This window comes from Beta vulgaris, chromosome 9 (assembly GCF_026745355.1).
Source record: "Beta vulgaris subsp. vulgaris cultivar EL10 chromosome 9, EL10.2, whole genome shotgun sequence".
Lineage (NCBI taxonomy): Eukaryota > Viridiplantae > Streptophyta > Magnoliopsida > Caryophyllales > Amaranthaceae > Beta > Beta vulgaris.
The window spans coordinates 13,775,874-13,797,205 of record NC_079210.1 but is presented as its reverse complement, the minus strand read 5'-3'; the positions used below and the strand labels follow the sequence as shown (position 1 = coordinate 13,797,205).

The 21,332-nt window shown below is 34.5% G+C and overlaps 1 protein-coding gene across 1 annotated transcript; it reads right to left on the bottom strand.

Moving 5' to 3' along the window:
* Positions 1–20,660: 20,660 nt before the first annotated feature.
* Positions 20,661–21,053, bottom strand: LOC130590157 (uncharacterized). Its single transcript, XM_057392167.1, has one exon. The coding sequence runs from the start codon at positions 21,051–21,053 to the stop codon at positions 20,661–20,663; it is 393 nt and encodes a 130-aa protein (XP_057248150.1).
* Between the last annotated feature and the right edge of the window lie 279 nt (positions 21,054–21,332).

Below are 21,332 nucleotides of genomic sequence, written 5' to 3'. Positions count from 1 at the left end.
TCATTCCTCGAATATATCAAAATGTCATAATGAAAACCACTACGAACTTATCCAAAAACTCATGAAAGATCCTATTCATCAAGTCCATAAATATGCAGGAGCATTGGTTAACCCAAATGGCATTACAGTGAACTCGTAGTGACCATAACGCGTTCTAAAGGCAGTCTTAGGTACATCCTTATCGCTACCCTCAATTGTGATATCCTGAACGTAAGTCAATCTTCGAGAACACACTGCTCCATTCATTGGTCGAATAGGTCATCTATTCTAGGTAAAGGGTACTTGTTCTTGATGGTAACATTATTTAACTCTCTATAGTCGATACATAACCTCATAGTCCCATCCTTTTTCTTCACGAACAACACAGGAGCTCCCCACGGTGATGCACTTGGTCTAATGTAACCCTTATCCAAAAGCTCTTGCAATTGCGTCTTCAACTCATTCTCAGGAGGTGCCATTCTATAAGGTGCCTTAGAGATAGGTGCAGTTCCAGGAACTAAGTCTATGGTAAACTCAACAGCCCTAGCAGGCGGCATACCTGATATCTCGCTCGGAAATACATCCATAAACTCGTTCACTATTGGGACATCCTCAAGTTTCAGTTCAACTTCCTTACTCACATCCTGACGCTACAGAAGAATAAGCTCACACCCTTTTCATCAATTCTTCACTTGCAAGCAGGATAACCCAAACTTCTTAGGTTTCCCAAACGTCGTTATGAATCATTTCCCGAAGGGTTTCTCAACACTACTTTTGAACTCACAATGATGTTGCCTTGTAAAGACTAACCATTCATCCCCAGTATCACATCTAGGTCTCCCGATTTGAATTCTACTAAGTCAGATGGAAAGACACACCCTCCTATCTTCAAAGGTAGGTTTTTGAATAACTTAGTACACTTTATGACTTCCCCAGTAGGAATACTAATAGACAAGTCAACTGACTCATATTCGACTAACCCCAGACTCTTCAGAATAGAAGACGAAATAAAAGAATACGTCGCCCCCGAATCAAAAAGTGTTTTAAGAAGGACTGAATTGATAGAAAAATTACCAGTAACCACATCAGCAGACCTCTCAGCTTCACCTCGACTCATCACGAACATCCTTCCTGTAGGCTTATTCTGGTTAGGATTCTCACTTACAGGCTTACTATGGTTCCCTTGGTTGTTCTGCTGACCCCCAGGCTTAGGACCCTGGTTCCCTGGCTGATTGGACCCTGATCTAGCCTGATTACCATTTCCTTGAGTCTTCAAATCTCTACCATGCTTGGAATAGCACTCATACTCCCTATGACCCTTTTTCTGGCAATAATTACAGGTCACTAGCTCTCCCTTGCAGTCTTTCCCAGGATGGTTTTTGTCACACTTCCTGCAATTGTAAACCCTTTCAGGTCTACCCTGACTACGGTTATCCTGGTTGTTCCTCCCTTGGAAATTCCCATTACCATTCCGTTTTTTCTTAAAATTTCCTTGGTTTCCTCCAGTACTAACCTCTTTTCTCTTTTCGCCTATTACCACTTCCTCTTATCTCTCCTTGATTCAACCATATATATGGAAGCTCTCCCATACACCACATCTAAAGATGTAAAGGTTTCACCCCTAATCCCAACTGGATTTCCTCAGTCAACCCCTGTTCGAACCTCTGAGCCTTAAGCTCCTCAGTAGCTACCACCTCAGGTGCAAACCTAGACAGGGTTACGAACTTACTATAATATTCAGAAATAGTCATACTACCCATTCTAAGGTTGATGAACTCATGAGCTTTCTGTTTTCTCATAAAAGCACGGTAAAACTTTCCCCTCAAAACCACCACAAAGGCTTCCCAATTGAATCCCTCACACACTCAATCTAGCCCCATTTTCTCTCCACCAGAGTTCAGCCTCATCTTTCAGGTATAATACAGCTTGTCCTACTCTCATCGCAGCAGGGCAATTTACTACCTCAAATAATTTCTCGAATTCCCTAATCCAGTTTTCTAGGAATGTAGGGTCAGACTGTCCCTTAAAATAAGGTGTTTCCTTTGGCCACGTCTCAACATTCACCAGCAGTTCTGGCGTTCACCTTTCTGATTCAGTTTCTCTGCCAAGAGGCGAATAGCAGCAGCTAATTCAGTGTTGTTGGCCATTCTACTCTAGGACCTGAAAGTAATATACTTTTCTTAGGTTTCCAATATACTTATATAGTCATCCAAGCAAGGCAACACTTGATTTGATCATTAAGATCGCAACAACATACAATTCCACTAGTTCCAATCATGAAATGTTCTCTAGTATACATATAATTATTCACGTAGAATATAAGCATGTCAATCATGAAAGCAGAACTAGCAAGTAGGAGTATAATCACACAATGAAAATAAATAAAAAAAAATATATTCCCATCACGTGCCCCAACATAAATTCTTACTCCTTCAAATAAACTAAATAATATTTTTATTCATCCATTAAGGGTAAAATAAATAAATATAACATTATTGTATCTATATTCACCTAAAACAATATTCTATAAAACTCCTATATTATTGTTGGCACACATCCAACATCATTCTATAACTCATGTCCTATATATATATATATATATATATATATATATATATATATATATATATATATATATATATATATATCTGAAAATAAATAAATATAACTATAAGTATATATCTATAACTCTATGGTGCTATATTGTCGAGCTCATCCTTGGCTTCCTTATATTTCTCAGGTATGAAGGTTTCATCACTAGCTTCATCCTCTTCTTCATCCTCATAATAATAAATGAACTTTCTCTTGATCTTAGACTGTCTAATAGGTATGGTATCTTCGTCCTCTTCTGGTTCAGTTTCATACCTGAAACAGGCATGATAGATATCTTCCCTAGTAGTACCTCTAGCATGGTCCATCTCTATGATGACTTCATCATCCCTAGCAAATACTGTCCTCAAAATCCAACGCATCGTCCAATGCAGATCTTCATATTCTCTATGGTCCTTAGGTGCATGAAACTTGTCGTTTTCATCGTCGGTCAGAACGATGGGGTTAAAATAATTTCCTAGATTAGCGGCCGTATTTGTAGAGCTACACACAATAAACCATAAGGTTTAGCACTCTTTTTAACGTGTTCCCACAAATAACAAGGGGTAAACAAAAACAAAGGCATGTAAATATACACTTTCCAGGCAAGAATTATAAACAGTTAGCAGGGAAGAAAAACATTCATGCATCATTAGCAGGGAAGTATAATAATAATGCACTTATTTGCAGGGAAGAAAAATAATAATGATGCTGAACTAACTTTTAATGCAGGCATATAATATTTCTATCCTATATGCCCTTCTTATACTACCCATTCTCACAATGCAATAATATAAACCTTAAAGGCATGAAATATAATGCAGACACTTTTATAAATAATATTACTTAAGTGCCTGAAAATAAATTTTCGAATAATAAAAAAAAATTCGGACCACAAGGTCACTCGAAAAAAAAATTTCACTCGACCAAAAAATATTTTTTTTTCTTTTTTTCGGACGCTTCAAAATTTTCGAGAGAAAAATTTTCGAACTCCCTGATTTTTCGGAAAAATTTTCGAACCTCAATTTCCGACAAAATTTCGGTGCACAAAAAAAAATTTAAAATATTTTATGTCTAACTTTTCGAAATGAAAACGTAGGAGCAATACTAAGGTTTCCTTCGAATAACTAATAAGCTAGGTAACTTAATAAGCTAAAATCACTTAGTAAGCTAGTTAGGCGCCTATAAGTCTTAAACTAACCTAAAGCTCCCAGATACCACTTTGTAACACCCGATAATTCTCTCTTTCTGAAAATACTTTTATAATAAACTTAGAGAATTACCCAGGCATTATCGCCCGTGTGATAACGTTTCGGCTTACTCAGAATTTTGCAGCGGAAAACAACTTACTAAAAACAACTTTATTAAAACTTATGAATAAATGACAATGTCTGAAACTAAACACACCAACTAAATAACTAATGTCTGAAAACATATTCCTACGAAACAACTTAAATATCTAGTATACAAGAGTCTCTCCATTCCAGATTCCCAATGAGATGCATCTGCGAACCTGTAATGTCAATGCAATCTGACTCTGCTCCCAGAAGGATCACACAGGATCAATAGGCAAAGCCATGATCACATACACAAACAAGCACGTAATCAGCAAAGCTGAGTACTACATATCAGACATAAATAATCCTAAGCATGATACTACAACAATAACATGTAGAAATAAATAATAACATACATATAATAATATGCAGACAACTTTTGCTGAACTAGACTCTAAATATTATTTCTTTCTTTAAATGGAATAGTTATTGGACGAGTTGTCTAACTGAAAATAGGAAATACGTCATGACTCACTATCCAGAATGACCTGCGATATCGAGGAACCTTTGAACTAAAGAGGATGGTGATCAATCCATTCCTAGAAAAGCCATGGCTACCACCATGTACTCCAACCCTTAGTGTCCAACTCTAGACGTGCACCAGTCTAAAGTCTATAACCTATTCTCGTTCACTTTACATTAATTACATTTTATTACTTGTGTTGACACCAACAAGTACATAACACATAAATAATAATCAACCATTCATAACAGAAATTCTTTTTATCTTTGGATTAACAAGTGATCACAACTTATCAACCAAGACTCCTTTAATTTCCTTTTTAATCTTTACTACTTACTTGTTGAACTCAGCCAACAATAAACTTTTACTTTTATATAGGTAGAACTTGAAACTTACCAAATAAGTCCACATCCTTATAAGATAAATAAATAATCTCAAGAATACATGTAAACATGATTCACTTAACTATATTAATTCACTCACGAAATAATAATAAATAACTTATCTGCTTGCATCAACTTCCATACAAAATCATAAACATATCACTTCAATACATGTGCACACAGGCATATAACATGTAACATAATTCTAATAATCATATATATGAACAAATAAAGTCCTATACATGATACTAATAAATAAAATACTCTCAGAGCATGCTTCTAAATCACATAGCACGTAGACAATGTACGTACCTTGTATAAACTAAATGGTAGGCCACCTTTAACTCGTTAAAAGTCCCCTACAACGAAATCTCCGCCTAGAAAATAAAGTAATGAAAATAATATTTCGAACTAAAAATTACAGCAACTTTAAAAATGATCCAAACCCCTTTAAACGTGTTTTAAAATCGTTTTCATGTACCCAACTTTCGTTATTTTTAATCCCTAGTATAGTACAACTATTCTAGTGATTAAAAATCCTTTAAAACTCTCTAAATACTTATTTTATGAAATTACAGCACTTATAATATTTAATAAATCTTCTGAAAATATATCAATATATATAAAAATAGCTAATAAATCTCATGATTTATACTTATATATATAGTTTCTAGTAATTAAAAACCCTAAAACTATAAATTTCATGTTAAAAACAAAATAAACTTACATAATAAATCTGAAATTATTATAATATATATATGATAGCCGAAATATATATATGCATATAAAATAATAATTTAATTCATAAACATGCTAATTAATAATAAAATAACATAAAAACTAGTACTTTAATGGAATCTTAGGAAGGAAGAAAGAAAACAACCAACAACAATGGAGGAAAGAGGGTGCCGGACAGCAGCAAAACCGAAAAGGACCGGCGACAGCAAGTTCTTGGCTCAAACAAAGATTTGTGACGTTTCTTGTTGAACAAGAAACGTTACTTGAAGAAGAAGAAACGAACTTTTGAGAGAAAACTTGAAGAAAAACGACGCACAAGGAGGAGAGAGAGTGCCGAGTGAAGAGAGGGAGAATCATGTGTGAAGAGGAGAGAGAAATAAAGTGTGTAGGGTAAAATTTGGGTTTTTAGGATATTTATATAGAGGCTTTTACTTTTGGGCTTAGGAAAAGAGATTTTAATTAATGAAACTTTGATGACTAATAAGATGGGCTCTTTAGGACTTTAGTCATCAAATAACTCTTTCCCTTTTTATCACTTTTGGGCTTTCGATTCCATTAAGCTTCCTTTTCAAATATACTTTTAATATTTAAAGCTCTTATTAAAACATGCTTAATTAAAATATTTCTAATTTTATTAAGCTATGAAAATAATTTCAGTTGACTTTTAAAATAGTCAACCCTTTTAAAAGTCAAATCGTTTACCAAACTCATTTGGATTTAAATATGACTACATAAATACTTTAATATATTTATGAAAATTCTTTAAAATTGTGGGGGATTACATCGACAGATTAGAGGTCTCAGTTCTGGTCATACGGTTTCATAATCACCAATGATGTTATACCCTGAGGGTCATCGATAGATTAGCAGTCTCAGTTCTGGTGTGAAGAAGTCAATTGGAGAACCAACTGCATCCCCAATTTTTAGCAATGAGTTCACATACTAAATTCTCCTCCGAAGAAGATTTAGCAAAGTTCTGAGACAACAAAAAATTCAAGCAAGCTATACTATAAGTGTGATGATTGCAATAACTTCAAATGGTGCAAAGGGACATTTGAGCAGAATCAAGAATATATGAGCACGGGAAGCAGACTTATGTCAGGACAAATAGAGGAAGCCTATATGAAGAAGAAGAAAACAGTGCAGCAAGTAGACAGTTGAGAGAAGAAGTGAAGCAACACAGGAGAAACTTAAGCAACAACAAAAATTAATGACATCAACAATTAAAATAGGGCTAATCATGTTTGTGGTGTTGATATTTGTAATCTTCAAGTGAAGCACAAAGTTGTAATGTGTAGTTCAAAAAGATAACTCCTCCCTATTTGCTTTACAAAAGTAGTTTTGCCTCTACCATTGTGATCCGATTTGCAAGTTAATGCACAAAAAAATCTAACCCTAAATGTTTGCATGTGTAATGAGTGCTATACAAAAAGTTATAATGTCAAATTCTAACCCAAAAAACTGTGCAAAAGATTCAGTAATCACTTTTTGGCTCTCTTAGGTGGTGCTTGACTGGTGTGGTGTTGAGGGAGGTGGTGTTGAGTGTGGTTGTGTTGAGGGAGGTGGTATTTAGTGGTGTGGTGAATGAGGTGAGTAAACTGTAGGTGATTCAGTTAAGGGGCTAGCTGGTGGAGGTGAGGGAGGTTGTTGTGGTTGTGAAGGTGTGGCAGTTGGAGGTGAAGGAGGTGGTGTTGAGTGGTTAGGTGGAGTGACTGTTTGTGGTAAGTGGATTGGAGATGCAGGTGGTGGTGAAGGTAGGTTCTGTGATGGTGGGGGTTGTGAATCCCTAGGAAATTCCTCAACATGTTCTTGTGAGGAGTAAACCCTCATATACTCACACACATCCTCGGGTGCCCTAAGCATCCCTATTTAGGACCTCCATAGCCACTAGGAGCCTCCTTAACTCCTCTTCTTCCCTTTTTTTCCTCCTCTTGCTTTTTCAATCTTTCCTCTTCTTCAGCCTGTTTTTCCAGTTCCTCCTCCCTCTCCTCAAAAAGCTTCCTCTGTTCCATGAACCCTCTTAGCTTGTTCCTTCAAGGCTAAATATGACCTAAACACTATCCCATGACTGTCTGTTTCCTCAACCCAAAGCTCTATGGTCTTACTACCCACAAACATATCGCACAACTTTATCAAGTCTAGGTCAGATGCAAGCTCTGTTTTCCTATTTTTTCTAAGGCCTTCTGAATAACAACCTAAATGATTTGGATAAGTATACATTTTGCTTCTCAAATCCAGTTACTATATCCTTAAACAACCGGATCAAATGACACAAGTCCCTGTCACTAACCCTAATATCAAAGTCATTACAACCATAGTGCAACAACAACCACACAACTACCATCCTAACACATGCACATCAAATCAAACAACAATAAAATTCAAAATTTTTAGCAAAATTCACACTTCAAATCATAACATACAAACGCATAAACCCAAAAATAAACCCTAAAAAAATGCGAACCGACTATAACTAACCTGAGTTCAAATTTTGTTCAAAATTTTGAATTGTGACCACCGCGAACTTTCGAAAATGCTTCCTCTCCTTAGTTGTTCTTCAACACCACCAACAATTGCGTCCTCGAGTTCTATTGTTGAAGATGGATCACTCACGAAATTCGTCTACTTCGAAAATTTAAGGTTTTATTTTTCTTGATTTGGGGTGAACAAAGTTTAGGGAGAGAAGAAGATGAAGGGGCCCTAATTTTTTTGTTTCATAAACTGCAAGAACATGACGTGTCCAGCAACTAACAAATTACCGCCAAAATACTTAATACTTCCTCCGTTCCATAATAAGTGAAACACTTCTCTAAAAAAGCTCTCACATAAAGGAGAGAAGTGTTTCACTTATTATGGAATGGAGGAAGTACTAAGTAAGGGTAATCTTGTGAATATATGGTAACGACAAATCAACGGACGTTAAAAAAAGGGTAATTGGTGCACAAAAATGAAAAGTCAGGGTATATGGTGAATTTTTGGAACATTGAGGGTATATTGTGAATTTTCAAATTTGTGAAGGAAATAATTGCACGAATACATACACACACACACACACACACAGATATATATATATAATATATATATATTTATATATATATAAATATATATATATATATATATATATATATATATAATATATATACATACATACATACATACTTTTAGCCAATTCATGATATACTTTTCGCCAACTTGTGGTTCTGCTTATAGTGATAATTTATGTTAGTCTTGGACGAACACTTAAGCAACTACAAGAGGGGGGGTGAATCGTAGTTTGGAGAGATTTTCAAACTTTTTACGGAAATAAAAGAATGAATAACTAAGAAGGAAATAATTGCACGAATAAAGAAAGAACTAGGAACAAGAGATTTTTACAAGGAAAACTTCCTAGGCCCAATAGGAAGAAAAACCTTGACCACTAGGGATTTTGACTCAATTCTCTTTAATCACTTTTAGGCCAAAAGACTCTCTTTTGTACAACCTAAACTTGGACCAACCTTGTTCCTCTAGGAACTTGTTCCAGTCAGCCTGTTCCCCCTGAACAGTTGACTTCTCCCTTAACTTCACTCGAAGTCTTTTCTCTTTCTCTCTTCTCTTTCTCTCTTTCCCTCAAGAATGATTACAGATTTTGATTCTCTCAACCCAATCTATAATACATCAATGTCTAAGAAGAAGAAAAACCGAGCAAACTTTCACTAAGAATATTACATAAAAAATCTGAAAGTTATTCGAAAAGATCATTACAAACATCTATTTGTAGAGACCTATTTACTTGCTTTCTTCTCCACGAACTTCTCCATGTTCTTCTCCATGAACACACGTCCTCTTAGCCACTTTTCCATTTTGTCCGTTGTAATCTATCCGTTGGCAGTTTAGTTTGTTGGGCTTCCACGATCTTCTCCATGATCTCAGCCACTTCTCCATTATCACACGCCTTACATATAGTTAGGTTGTTGTGGTTCCTAAATTCTAGGAACTACTTCAACGTTCACTTTGTTGGCGCTGCTGCTTAGGTTAATGATTTGCGGCTCCATATTTCTAGGAAAATATCAATGCTGCGCATACATTACACTAAACAAGATATTATGGAATCTTCATAGATTTCATTAGTTATCACCATAATATAAATCGGATAACACAAGTAAATAATAAATAATTTTAAACTTGATTAAATACTTAATCAAACTTTCATAAAATATTTACCATTTTATTTGTGAACCTTAAGAACATTTATTCGTATTAAAACCAAAAACAAACTAGAGAACTAGAGCTAAGACATAAACAAGTTACTTCTAACAAGGAACCTAAAAACCGAAATAAAACATTAATTATATGTCATTATCAAAATAGTGAAATAACAATTTATACTTGTGTCCTCTACTTATGTATGATGTATCTAGTTCTTCATAGTAAGATAAAGGAAATTTAATTTTTAAGAGTAATACTAGCTAGTAGTTACAAGGTATTTTTTCCGGTTGCACTCGGAAAAGTCTGTAAAAACTAATTTCCTTTGTTATAAATGAATAAGAGTAGAATAATTAACCTAGTTTTTGAGGGAAATAGCAGCTTTCAAAAAGGTCTGGTGATCAGGAACAAGCTGAAACAATTTGGTAGTTGTCTGAGTATGATCAACAGCTTCGAAGCAACAGTTGGTTGTTGGTTTTGCTTAGAGCTAACAATTCGGGTAAAAGGTCATGTTTGTGTTTGGTCTTGGGTTGATTTTAAGCTACTTGAGAACATCAAATATATAGATAGATTCCTTGGTGGATTTTTAATAAAACAACGATGTACTTTTAATCCACTCTTGATGTACTTTTAAGCTAGTGGTGATGTATTTTTAGCCACCATTAGTTATATTTTAGCTAAAAAGGATTATTAAAGTTTATATGCTCTTGGTGGATCATATTTTCGCTCCAGGAGATGCGTAATTCATTCCTTGTTTTATATTTCACTTGTTGCATAACGGTTATGAGTTTATATAATTTGTTTATATGATTTTCATTAGGTTTGGTTTTGCACATCATATTTCAATGGAGGAAGTTGAAAGAAAAAATTATGTCCCTAAGTTTGGAAGTCGTATGTCTCCATCCGGACTTCACTCTATGATTGAAAATATGAGTTCTAAACAAAAACAAGTGGTAAAAGATATCGGGTTCGGTTTTTTTCTTGAGTTGGGCTTCGGGGCTCTAAACAATAAGCTAAGTCTTTGGCTTATTGAGAACTTTGACCCATATAGTCGTACATTATATGTACGAGATGGGAAGATCACGACAGACCGAGAAGATGTCCAAGTGACTCTTGGCCTTCCTATGGGTCCTAAGGTTGTGAAGGAAGCAATGAAGGATGATGACAATGAAGAATTCAGTATTCTTTTGGAACAATGGAGGAGTATATGGGGTTCGGAGAAAGGATGACCTAAAACTACAAAAATGCCGGAGAGGATTCTTACTTTGGGGGCCGAAGATGATTTCAAGAGAAGTTTTGTTGTTTCCTCGTGTTTGCATGGGCATAAGAATCAATTTTGCAACTACAAGATTTTGTTTTCACTCATGCATACAAGTGAAATTAGTCGGATGGATTGGTGCCAATATACAATTGATTGTTTAATAGATGCAATCCTGATTTGGAAGAAAAATCCATGTGGTTTATTCACGGGATCTCTATTATTTCTCACGGTAATGACACTTTCGTATACTCTATTGTATAATTTATAAAATACGCTTTCAGATCATGCTTTTCAAGGTATCATGTTGATATATGCTTTTCATTCTTTTTCCCAAGAAGGTGTACATAGAAGGTGTATATATATATTTGAAATCAGTGTATTGGTGATGCATATGTAGTAGAAATATGATGTACATATTGTAGAAATCTGATGTACGTGTTGTTTTGTGATACGCATATATATTATTTATGTGTTTGTATCATTACTAATTCATTTTTATTGTTCAATAGTTATTCTACTGGGATAAGGTGGAATTTATAGGATCGCAAATTGAAAGGAAGGCTTCGATTCTATGTTGTTGGAAGGCTAAGGCTATAGAAGAAAGATGTAAGGCAGAGATAAAAGCCGAAAATTTTGGGTTTGAAAGGATTTTGCCTCCTATACGAATCAAAAGTGATGCCGACACAATTATTAATGATGTTGTACCAGTCCATTCTACAACAAATGATCAAGGAGATTCATCACAAAAATCTACAGAGGTGACATTCCTTAGTTTCTTTGTCAATTCTCATTTAATGATGTGCTTATCTAGAAAGTGTAAGACTTCTTTGGACTCTAGCTAGCTGGGATTGCTTTTAGATTCTCGATTGCACTTCAGTATGTATATCAATAATAAATTAAATTAGTAATTTCACCTTAGAAAAGCCTACTAAGGTCTACTTAAAGTTCAACTATCATGTGTTTGTGTTAATTTGAACTCGGAAACACCAAAAATCCACCCAAATGCTTGAGCTAATTGACTAAGGCTACCACTAAGAAAGAAAAAGACTTTTCCAGGGTTAAAATTATTATAAAAAGTTTTCGGGGAGTTTGTTTTATGTATTTTGAATCATTCTTTTTCATGAAGTCATTCTTACTATTATTCTTTATTCCTTATTTCAAAATGTTGCTATGTTCACTTTTTCAATTTAACTAGTGAGTGTCCCGGGAGATGCTTCGGATTGTTTTTTTTTCTTAAATTTTTGTCTTGTGAGGAAAAAATTGACCACAATAGTCTATTATCTTTACCATTAATGTGTTAGGTATCTAACTACTTGTATATTCTTTTAATAAGATATAATTACAAGACCTTATAATATTTTATTTTGAAATATTAATCAATAATGTTCTGTTGGACCAATGGTTAAGCTCTCAATTTTCATTTCAGAGGTCATGTGTTCGATACCTTCTAACCACACAACATTGTTTTTTTATTTGAGAGGTCGTTTGACATTAGAGTCTTAGAGGAGAGTGCCACATGGCACATAGACATTCTTATGAACGCCTTTTAATATATTACTATAGATAGTATCCTCCACTTCTTTGAGATAACGCAGATTTATTGTTCCACAATTTACATAAGCTATGAATTGATATTACAGGATTTGATTGATACCCTTTCATGTGTTACAAAGAATTTAGCTACAAACTTTATTCAATTTGGGCAAGTTCTCTCCATGGTTCAAAAACAATACCAGAGTAGTGAATGTATAAAGAAAATACAAAGCACAGTCGTTGATATGTTCACTAAATTCTCAGAGTGGATTAAAAGCAACAAGCTCAACCGAAAGTAGAACCTTTCGTTTCTAATCTTAATGAGAAGTCAAATTCAGACGAGTATGATGCTTTCTTTGATCAACCTGGAGTTCTGGAAGCAATTGATGCTCTTGTAAATGCTTATCAAGAGACTTGTGGTACACATAATCAGCAAGAAACTAGGAAGGAATCGAATATTCCTTATGAGATTTGTGCTACTCCACAACAACAATCGGATGTTCCTAGTTTTGACCTTAGACTTGACCTTTCACCGTTTGTTCGGGCGCCTCAAAGTAAAGATATCAATCTAATTTCATCCACTGATGCACCTGAGATTGATGCACCTGAGATTGAGACCGAGAGACCCATAGTCGTTGCTTTACAAGGTCGACTAAGCAACAAAAAGGGGAAGAACAAAGTTGTGCATTTTGAGATAATTCGAAAATAAGAGACAAAGTCCTCTAAGGAAGCCAAAGAACCTGCCTTTGCAAATTAGGTCTCCATACTATGATCGAGTTGTTGACGTGTTGAAGAAGTTGACTTTAATTGAGAAGCAAATCAACAAATATGTTTTGACCTATGGAGAGAGAAAGTAAGATGATTATGTTACTTCTTTTGTCTAATTTATTGTTTGATCTACCTATCACAAAATTTCAATTCATAATCATTCTTATTTCTTAAATCATGTGTCTTAAGTGAAGTATTGTATCATTACAAAGGATTCCAAGGTGAACACCATCTTTTTCTCATCACTTTTGGAAGAGTATCTGGACACCGGGATCATTAATATATGGTCATTACTTTTAAATCGGAAGGAATCAGGACGTGGGTTGGGGTCCCCAAAGAGGTTCTTTATCTATGCCACAGCTTGTGTAAGTTTCTAATCGACTAAATATCTAAGTCTGTTCTAAATATAGATAATGATTTTATATTTTTTAGATTTAATCTATAGGTTAACTTGACTCAATAACTTCTTGGACGGAAAAAACCGGTGCTACAATGTGAGCTTGAGTTCCATAAGAGATTGTTGAACATGCTCAACTACTCCGAGTATGGAGATATGTCAGATGTCAATCTTGTAGGTTAGTTATTTTTTAGCCTAACTCGATGTACTTATCACCGAGTCCTAATTTATAACTACATGAGAGTTTAATGTGTATGATTTTTAAACTAAATATTTTTAATCGTTGATGTACTTTTATGCCATCAGTGATGTACTTTTAAGTCACTAGTGATGTACTTTTGAGCTATGTACATCCAATCCTTTAAGGAAACTCCCCAATTCGGGTTGTCTGTGTTACACTATACTCTATATGATCTTGAGTTTCTCTCAGTTTAGAAGACCTACAACAAGCAATATTAAGATTTAGAAACCCTATGTTAGTATAGCCATGGGATCTGTCATGCCTTGCTTCTCATACCCAAGGACAAGTGCCCTATAAGTCACATCGGTACATGAGACTAGTCATGATTTAGATTTTCACCCAAGGAAAACATCGGTATCTGACAACTACTAAGGAAGGATCTTATGATAGCAAATTAGTTCTTTATTTATCTTCCCTCCTATCACAATGGTTTTGGTTACAGTCTCTCTAAAGATGTCTTTATGCAACCAATGAGTCTTTAGATGCATTCAGTAGCCATGCATTTGTAAGATGTGACCTATATGAGTAAACTCTAGTAAATACCATTAACCTACACATATGAAGCTCCTAAGTCAGAGCTAACCCGATAAGGAACATAATGTTTCCACCATTACAGATAGATAGATCAAAATAAGTGCTTCATAAAAGGGCGCACTGGAGCTTCACCTCTTAGTAAAGAACATTCAACACCCTTATTACATGTTCTTCTTCTACATTAACTCCATACTCAAAACCCAATTCCTGCACTTCCAACATTGACTTTATTACTTCCATATCAGCATCACCCAATTCCTCATACGTGGGTGCAATGGAACCATGAAATGTAAACTCATGTGCAACATAGTTCCTAGTAGCATAAGGTTTTGTGATACTGCAAGAAGTAAATTTGGTAACTTATTATTTTCTTTGTATGAATTTTAAGGTAAAGTTTCAAGTAATTTTTGTACAAGTAAACTAGCTAGCACATCTGTCTAATGGTGGTTCCCTTTGAATACAAAAATTGAATAAATAAATAATAATAACGAATTTTAGATTTTGAAATTTAGGTGTTACTAGTCTTTGTACATTCTACTGCAGCTACAGCCTAACTACTAGTAGTGTCTTTGCAACATAGAGTACCAGATCTAATTCATTAGCAGCCAGACCCAATTTATTATTCTAGCAACATGTGATGAGTTCCCATGTCAATTTAATAGTAGATGTCTTTGATGATGCAAATTGACAAATCGTGCTACTTTCTTTTATAACAGTGTAATTTCAATTGCAGAGTATATGCGATATTGCTACATGCTAATGATTTTTTTCCAAATTGATAGCTTTAGATAGCATTTTGTGTGTTGGACTTGTTATGTCACATACTATTGAGCAAGAGGTTGACACGATACATTGTCTGAACCAATTTATTACAGACTGTATACTAGATCTATATGCAAACAACTGGTAAACATAAGCTGTTTGAAATTGAGAATGTTTGTGGACAATATATCATATTTATGCTTAATTAGAAATATATTGAAAGGACTTGAATGGAGAGGAGTGTGGCAGCTTTAAGGGCTAGGATAAAAAATCGTGATGTCTTCAAATCACATGTTTTCCAAAAGAAAATGATAAGAATGAGCTTACATAATAATACTTCTATATTTAATTAACTTCTATATTCAAGTAGTGTTATGAATCTTTTTGTGGGATGACACTGAATAATCAATAAACACATTACTTCCTCCCTTACCTCCCACATGACCCTCAAGATCATCTGTTGTCTCTACTACTAAGCAAAGCTTAGTAGAATTTGTGTTTTTCATAGTAAGATAGCCTGTTAGATTAGCTTAATTTTGTGAGTATTTTCAAGGTAGTTCTTTGTGCATGACATGTACCCTACAAGCAATAGGTTCCAAATAGAGTATATGGTTCATGAAACATAGCATATCTTACTTAATTGATTATGTAGGTACTATGGTATTGGTCAGCCGGCTAACATAACCAACCGTTCAAAACATCTGGCAACATCTCATGAAACATTAATGTACTAAGCTGAAAATTCAACACACATATCCCTACCAAAAGACCTCGACTCCTAAATATTGTTTTTCAAGCAATATAAACACAAATTTCTCTTCCTCTCCCCAAACAATACCAAGTTTCTCTTTCAAATAAACCTCTAGAACCATTTGTACTGCTTCCTCAATCTCCTTTATCTCCTAAATGCATTGCCACTCCTGATTCAACTTTACTGTACCCTACCATCTACCTCCCAACATTTGAACCTAGCTCGAACTATTTCAGTCTATATGTAGGATTCTTCACCTATATTATTGAATGATACTGATTTTATATTTTGTATTTTCTATATTGTTAGATGACGTGTATTTTCATCTGTTAGATCAGTTTCTCTCTCTTGGGTCATAGATTGATAAATCAAGTTGTTTGGCCATGTATGATGCATGTTAGTTCAGACTTGAGACCTAATGTCGACGTTCTTTATCTGAAAGTTTGTCAACTAGATAGCCTGTCTTAGTCAGGTTTCCTATGAGTTTGTTTTTTCTTTTTTGGATTTTTTTATTATATATTGGTGTGTGTCAGGTAAAATATTGATTGAGTGGAGCTGCAATCTTGAGTCAAAGCCATGGCACAGTCACAATGGACAAATCCATAGTGTTTTTACTTTTGGTCTTTCTACTTTTCCTCGTCATATACATCCGATGTAGAGTTTTTCAGCTACTTGTCCCATGGAGGGCTTGTTCCTAAGAACATGTTCATAGTGTTATATCATTTGGTCTAAACTCAAATTCTGCTTCATATGAGTTTTCTTTCTTGCATTGTAGCATTCCTGTATCATCATATAGATTGTAAGTAAATCATTTGTGGCACAGTTTCTAGCAGCATAAGATTTACCCGTGCATTCTGCAGAACCACACTCTAAATTAGCTAGAAGGTGATGTAAATCATTAGGAAGCAAAGTATCATCCTCAGAAGAACTTAAGTGATAAAAAACAAACACGTCTAAGTTGTTAGATATAACCATTGAGGATGCTCTTAGAAACTAGAAAATATTGTAAATGTTAACAGATTATTGAAAAACAGGTAGCTAATGATGAAAAAGCACTTAGCTCTGAACTTTCTACTTTCTATTGACTGTACCTTCTTATCTTATCGTAGGTTTTTTTTTCCTATTCTTCAAAGTGGTTGTTACGCAGTTTTATGTTTCAATTTCAAGCATTCCAAGATTGATATTTTTGGCCAAAGGATGCTTACTAAAATATTGAATGAAAGTTAAGGTGGCTACGCAACAATATTGGTAATTTATTGATATTTATCTCAAGTAGTTTGTAATGAACACCATTAACAATGTGCATTTGTAGGTTAGGGCATTTTCTAACTATTTAGAGTCAAGCGGTGATCCAAGAGCCGAAAAAGTATTGAACCTCGACATAAAACTAATCAAAATGCAATGGAGATCAAATGAGAATGATGATGTCGATAGTGGTGTGTGTGCAATGCGGTACATGGAAATGTATATGGCGCAAGGAACATCTTCGTGGGATACTAACTTATGAAACAACGTAATAAATTTTCTTTTTATGTTGTTTTTTTCTAGTTATATTTGATTTTAAAGCTAATTAATATTTGTTTATTTTTAGGCTCTTTTTCTGAAAACTTTGAGAGCCAAGTATTGTTGTGAGATCTTGAAGGATGACTCCAACGTAGTTAAACAACTTATGCTAAAGAATGTTAAGGAGATGAAATGAGCTGAGTCTTGCAAGTATTTCAATTTTGACGTACTTGTGAGCCATCGGTAACGTACTTGTAAGGCACCGCTGATGTACTTGGAAGCAATCGGTGATGATTTGTTTTTACCCTTGTATTTTTGGCCTTTTGAGCAAGCCAATAGCTCCTTGAACATGTTGAATGACAAGTTGCCATATTGGAATGGAAATATAATAGTTATATTGTTGTTTTCTTCTTTTTCTTTTATGCATTTGTACTTATAGTTTGAATTTGTATTGCAAGGAAATTTTCCATGTCTTCTGTAAGGAGATAAAGAAATGCATACTTTTACAAGATTTATTTAGAATTTCATGTGTATAAGCCTTTTTTGAGAGTTTTGGTTGTGCATGAATTGTCATATCACATTTTGGTCTATGTAAGACATATTATAGTTTTCATGCTTATAGTGTGAAGTATGATTCTTGACTAAAATTTTAATTAATAAATCAGTAGTGGGATTGAGATTTGAAAATAAGTAAATATATGTGTGTACATTCAAATTATCGGTGATGTACACTCAAGCCATTGGTGATGTACATACAAGTCACTGATGATGTACATAAGCAAATTACTGGAACATAATAAATCTAATCATCTTTTATAGCTCTACTTTGAGAAACTTTTGTAAGAACAATATCAATATCAATAAGCAAAAAATTATAGATCATCGAAGCATGAAAATAGTTTTATTAATGTTTACGAATGGGGTACACAATTCACCTTCTTCTACACGAGATCATTAGGGTCCGAGCGAGCAGAAAATATTAGCAATAGAAATGATCTGATATGGCGTAATTTTCTAATACAGTGATGTAAAATTTGAGTATAATAATTGAGCGAATGTTCTAAGAATTGTACATTCATGAATGATTTATGTCTCGTGAGTTGTGACTATACCTGGTTTAATTGATTAATTAATGAGAAAAGATATGACCAATATTGAGATTGATATTGATTGCCATACGTAAACTTAACAAAAACTCAGACCGCCTTATTTTTTATTTTTTATTCAAAATAGATATCAATTAGCCTATTACACATTATCTTTTGTTTTTTCTAAAAGCAACTCATTAAAAACATGACCTAATAAATATTCCAAGCCAACGTCTAAAAGAAAATCATATCAGCCAAAATGAGCTAAAAGATATAGGGGCATTACCTAGACACCTTAAACAATGAGCATTGTCTGGTTGCTTGCCTACTCCAAAGATAATACCAATCCATTGAGCTTAATCATATGTATAGAGGTGACATTGCCTTCTAAATCTTTTAAGGGATTCATATAAAAGCAACTTCTTTAAGAAAGTACTATAACACTATAAGGGTCCGTTTGGTTGGAAATATTTTAGGCTTGGAAACGGATTGAGGTAACACACTCCCTTATTCTATGTTTGGTTGGGTTATCCATTTTTTTCACTCCCTTACTAGCCCAATTTTGATTCCCCCATCTTGAAACCCTCCTCACACCATAGGAAACAAAAAGTAAAGGAGTCATTAGGCCAATGATTCCATTCCTACATCAAAACAAACAAGTGTCTAAAGTAACACATTCCATTTCCATTCCATCCTTTCATCCCATTCCATTCCCTTTCCATTCCTTATTTTGAACCAAACGACCCCTAAAAGGAGAGGTATTAACAAAATATAAGCATAACTTTCAAAAGAATAACATAGTAGTCATTAGATTGGATAATGGATAGTCAGACATGTCTTAATTGTTTTGAATCATTTACTATTATTTAATTAATGAGATTTGAAAACAAGTAAATATCGGTGATGTACATTTAAGCCATCAGTGATGTACATCCAAGCCACTAATGATGTACATTTAAGCAGAAAATTCACGCAGGAAATATATCCATCCAAGGAAATCTTCTTAAAGAAGCCATTTGAAGATGTAGTGCAACATACAAAAAGGTGAGTAGAGGGCATAATGTACCATAAGTCCTTAACCAAAAGTAAGAAACATCAAGTCATCACAACACCCAAAAGCAACAGATTAATCATTTCATGATATTCAAGCTAAACATGAAGTAAAATAATATAATGTGATTAATTTTTCTAGTTCAGAATTGCATATTTTTAACTAGAACAAGGTTTCTCAAATGTTTGAGACAACCTTGGCCTGACTGAATGAAGATTTGCCTTTGGCTCCATTAACCCATGCTAAAATCCATCAAAACAACAAACTCACACAAGAACTGGTGAGTGCTTTACTATTATTGTCCTTGTTTGTTTACTGTTTCTTTTCTTTAATTGCAAGCAGCTGCTAAAAATTGGATACATCATTAACCCATAAGAGTTGTATACTTTGAAATTCTGCTGAAAAATGGACAATCACTTTACACTTAATCTGGTTCTTCCTATGAATACTTTTGCTATTAACTTCAAAGATGAAAGCTAAAATTGTCTACCTTAGCTTATTTTTTTGCTCGATCAATTATAGGCTTTTGCTGGTTCTGAAATTATATTTTGCTTGTTTCTATTGAGTAGTATATATTGTTAAATTTCAGACATATATCTTCTTCAAGTTATCTCCATAAAGGTTTTAGGGAACTCTATAAGGAGTATGGACAAGGTGCACCTCAAAAAAAAGTGTGGTATAGTGAGGTTATTTCTGTGTACTTCTGCAGTTTCTGCTAATCTTGCATGCAGTAACTGGTTAAGTTGGTCTGTCTTTGAATTTTTATATTCGAGGAGGGGTAGCCCACTACCACTAGCTCACCCTTCTGTTCCCTTCTTCCCCTTCCATATCCTTCCTAACCCGGACCCTTCTCTCTATTAGACAGCAGGGCCTTTTATTGACATGGCGATTAGGGCAATACAAGTCCAAAATTGTAGGCTTTGAATGAGAGAACAAAGATGGTAATGTACATATAGTTTATCACTGATGTATGTGTAGTTAAGATTTGATGTTCATTCGATAAAGTATATATCATACACTTTAAAGGCAACAACAACAACAAAAAACATTCAAAGGACCGGTAAATAAAATGGAAATGAGTTTCTAGTTACCTTAGATCATGAATGTATCTTTGACGGGAAATTTCGAAGGTCATGGTATCCAAGCTCTCCACAAGCGTTGCACAGCCTCTTTTTCTTTTGATGTTGCTCAATTGCCTTCTCCCTCGGATCCTTTATCCCTTTTGCACTTCTAGTGTCACTTCCCTTGTTACTTGATATCTTAGGGGGCTTGATGGTTGTCTCACTAGGAGCCACAAATCCAATTAGGAGCTCTATGTCTTGTGCTTTGCTACAAGTGTTATTTGCACTCTTTTTGGCTTCCATGTCCAATCTCAAGGTCCGAAGGTTTTTAAAGAGTTCAGCAAGATCTTCTTCATTCTGCTCAGCCTCACTTACACAATTGTAGATTTCTGACCATAACTCATTCAAGATTTTCTTCTTCTCCACCATTTTTGTGCATTGGTCCAAAATTTGCCTTCCAAGTCAAATATTGGCTTTTTTGTTGCCATTTAGTCCATCTGTTAAGAACATATTTTCAGGAATCATGGTAGGTTCTTTGCCTTCCATACCCAAACCATATGCCTACAAGGTAACCATGTCTCTAAATACTCGCATGAACAATTGTTTCATAGTTGGTGTTATTAAACACCACCTCAAAGTTCTTTTACGATTCACCTCATTAATTGTGGCATTTCAAGTCATTTTTCTTTTGAACTCTTAATCCCACAA

What these genes read in the sequence shown, in the direction of transcription:
- LOC130590157 (XM_057392167.1), bottom strand. Translation starts at nt 21,053, where the DNA reads ATGGTGGAGAAGAAGAAAATCTTGAATGAGTTATGGTCAGAAATCTAC.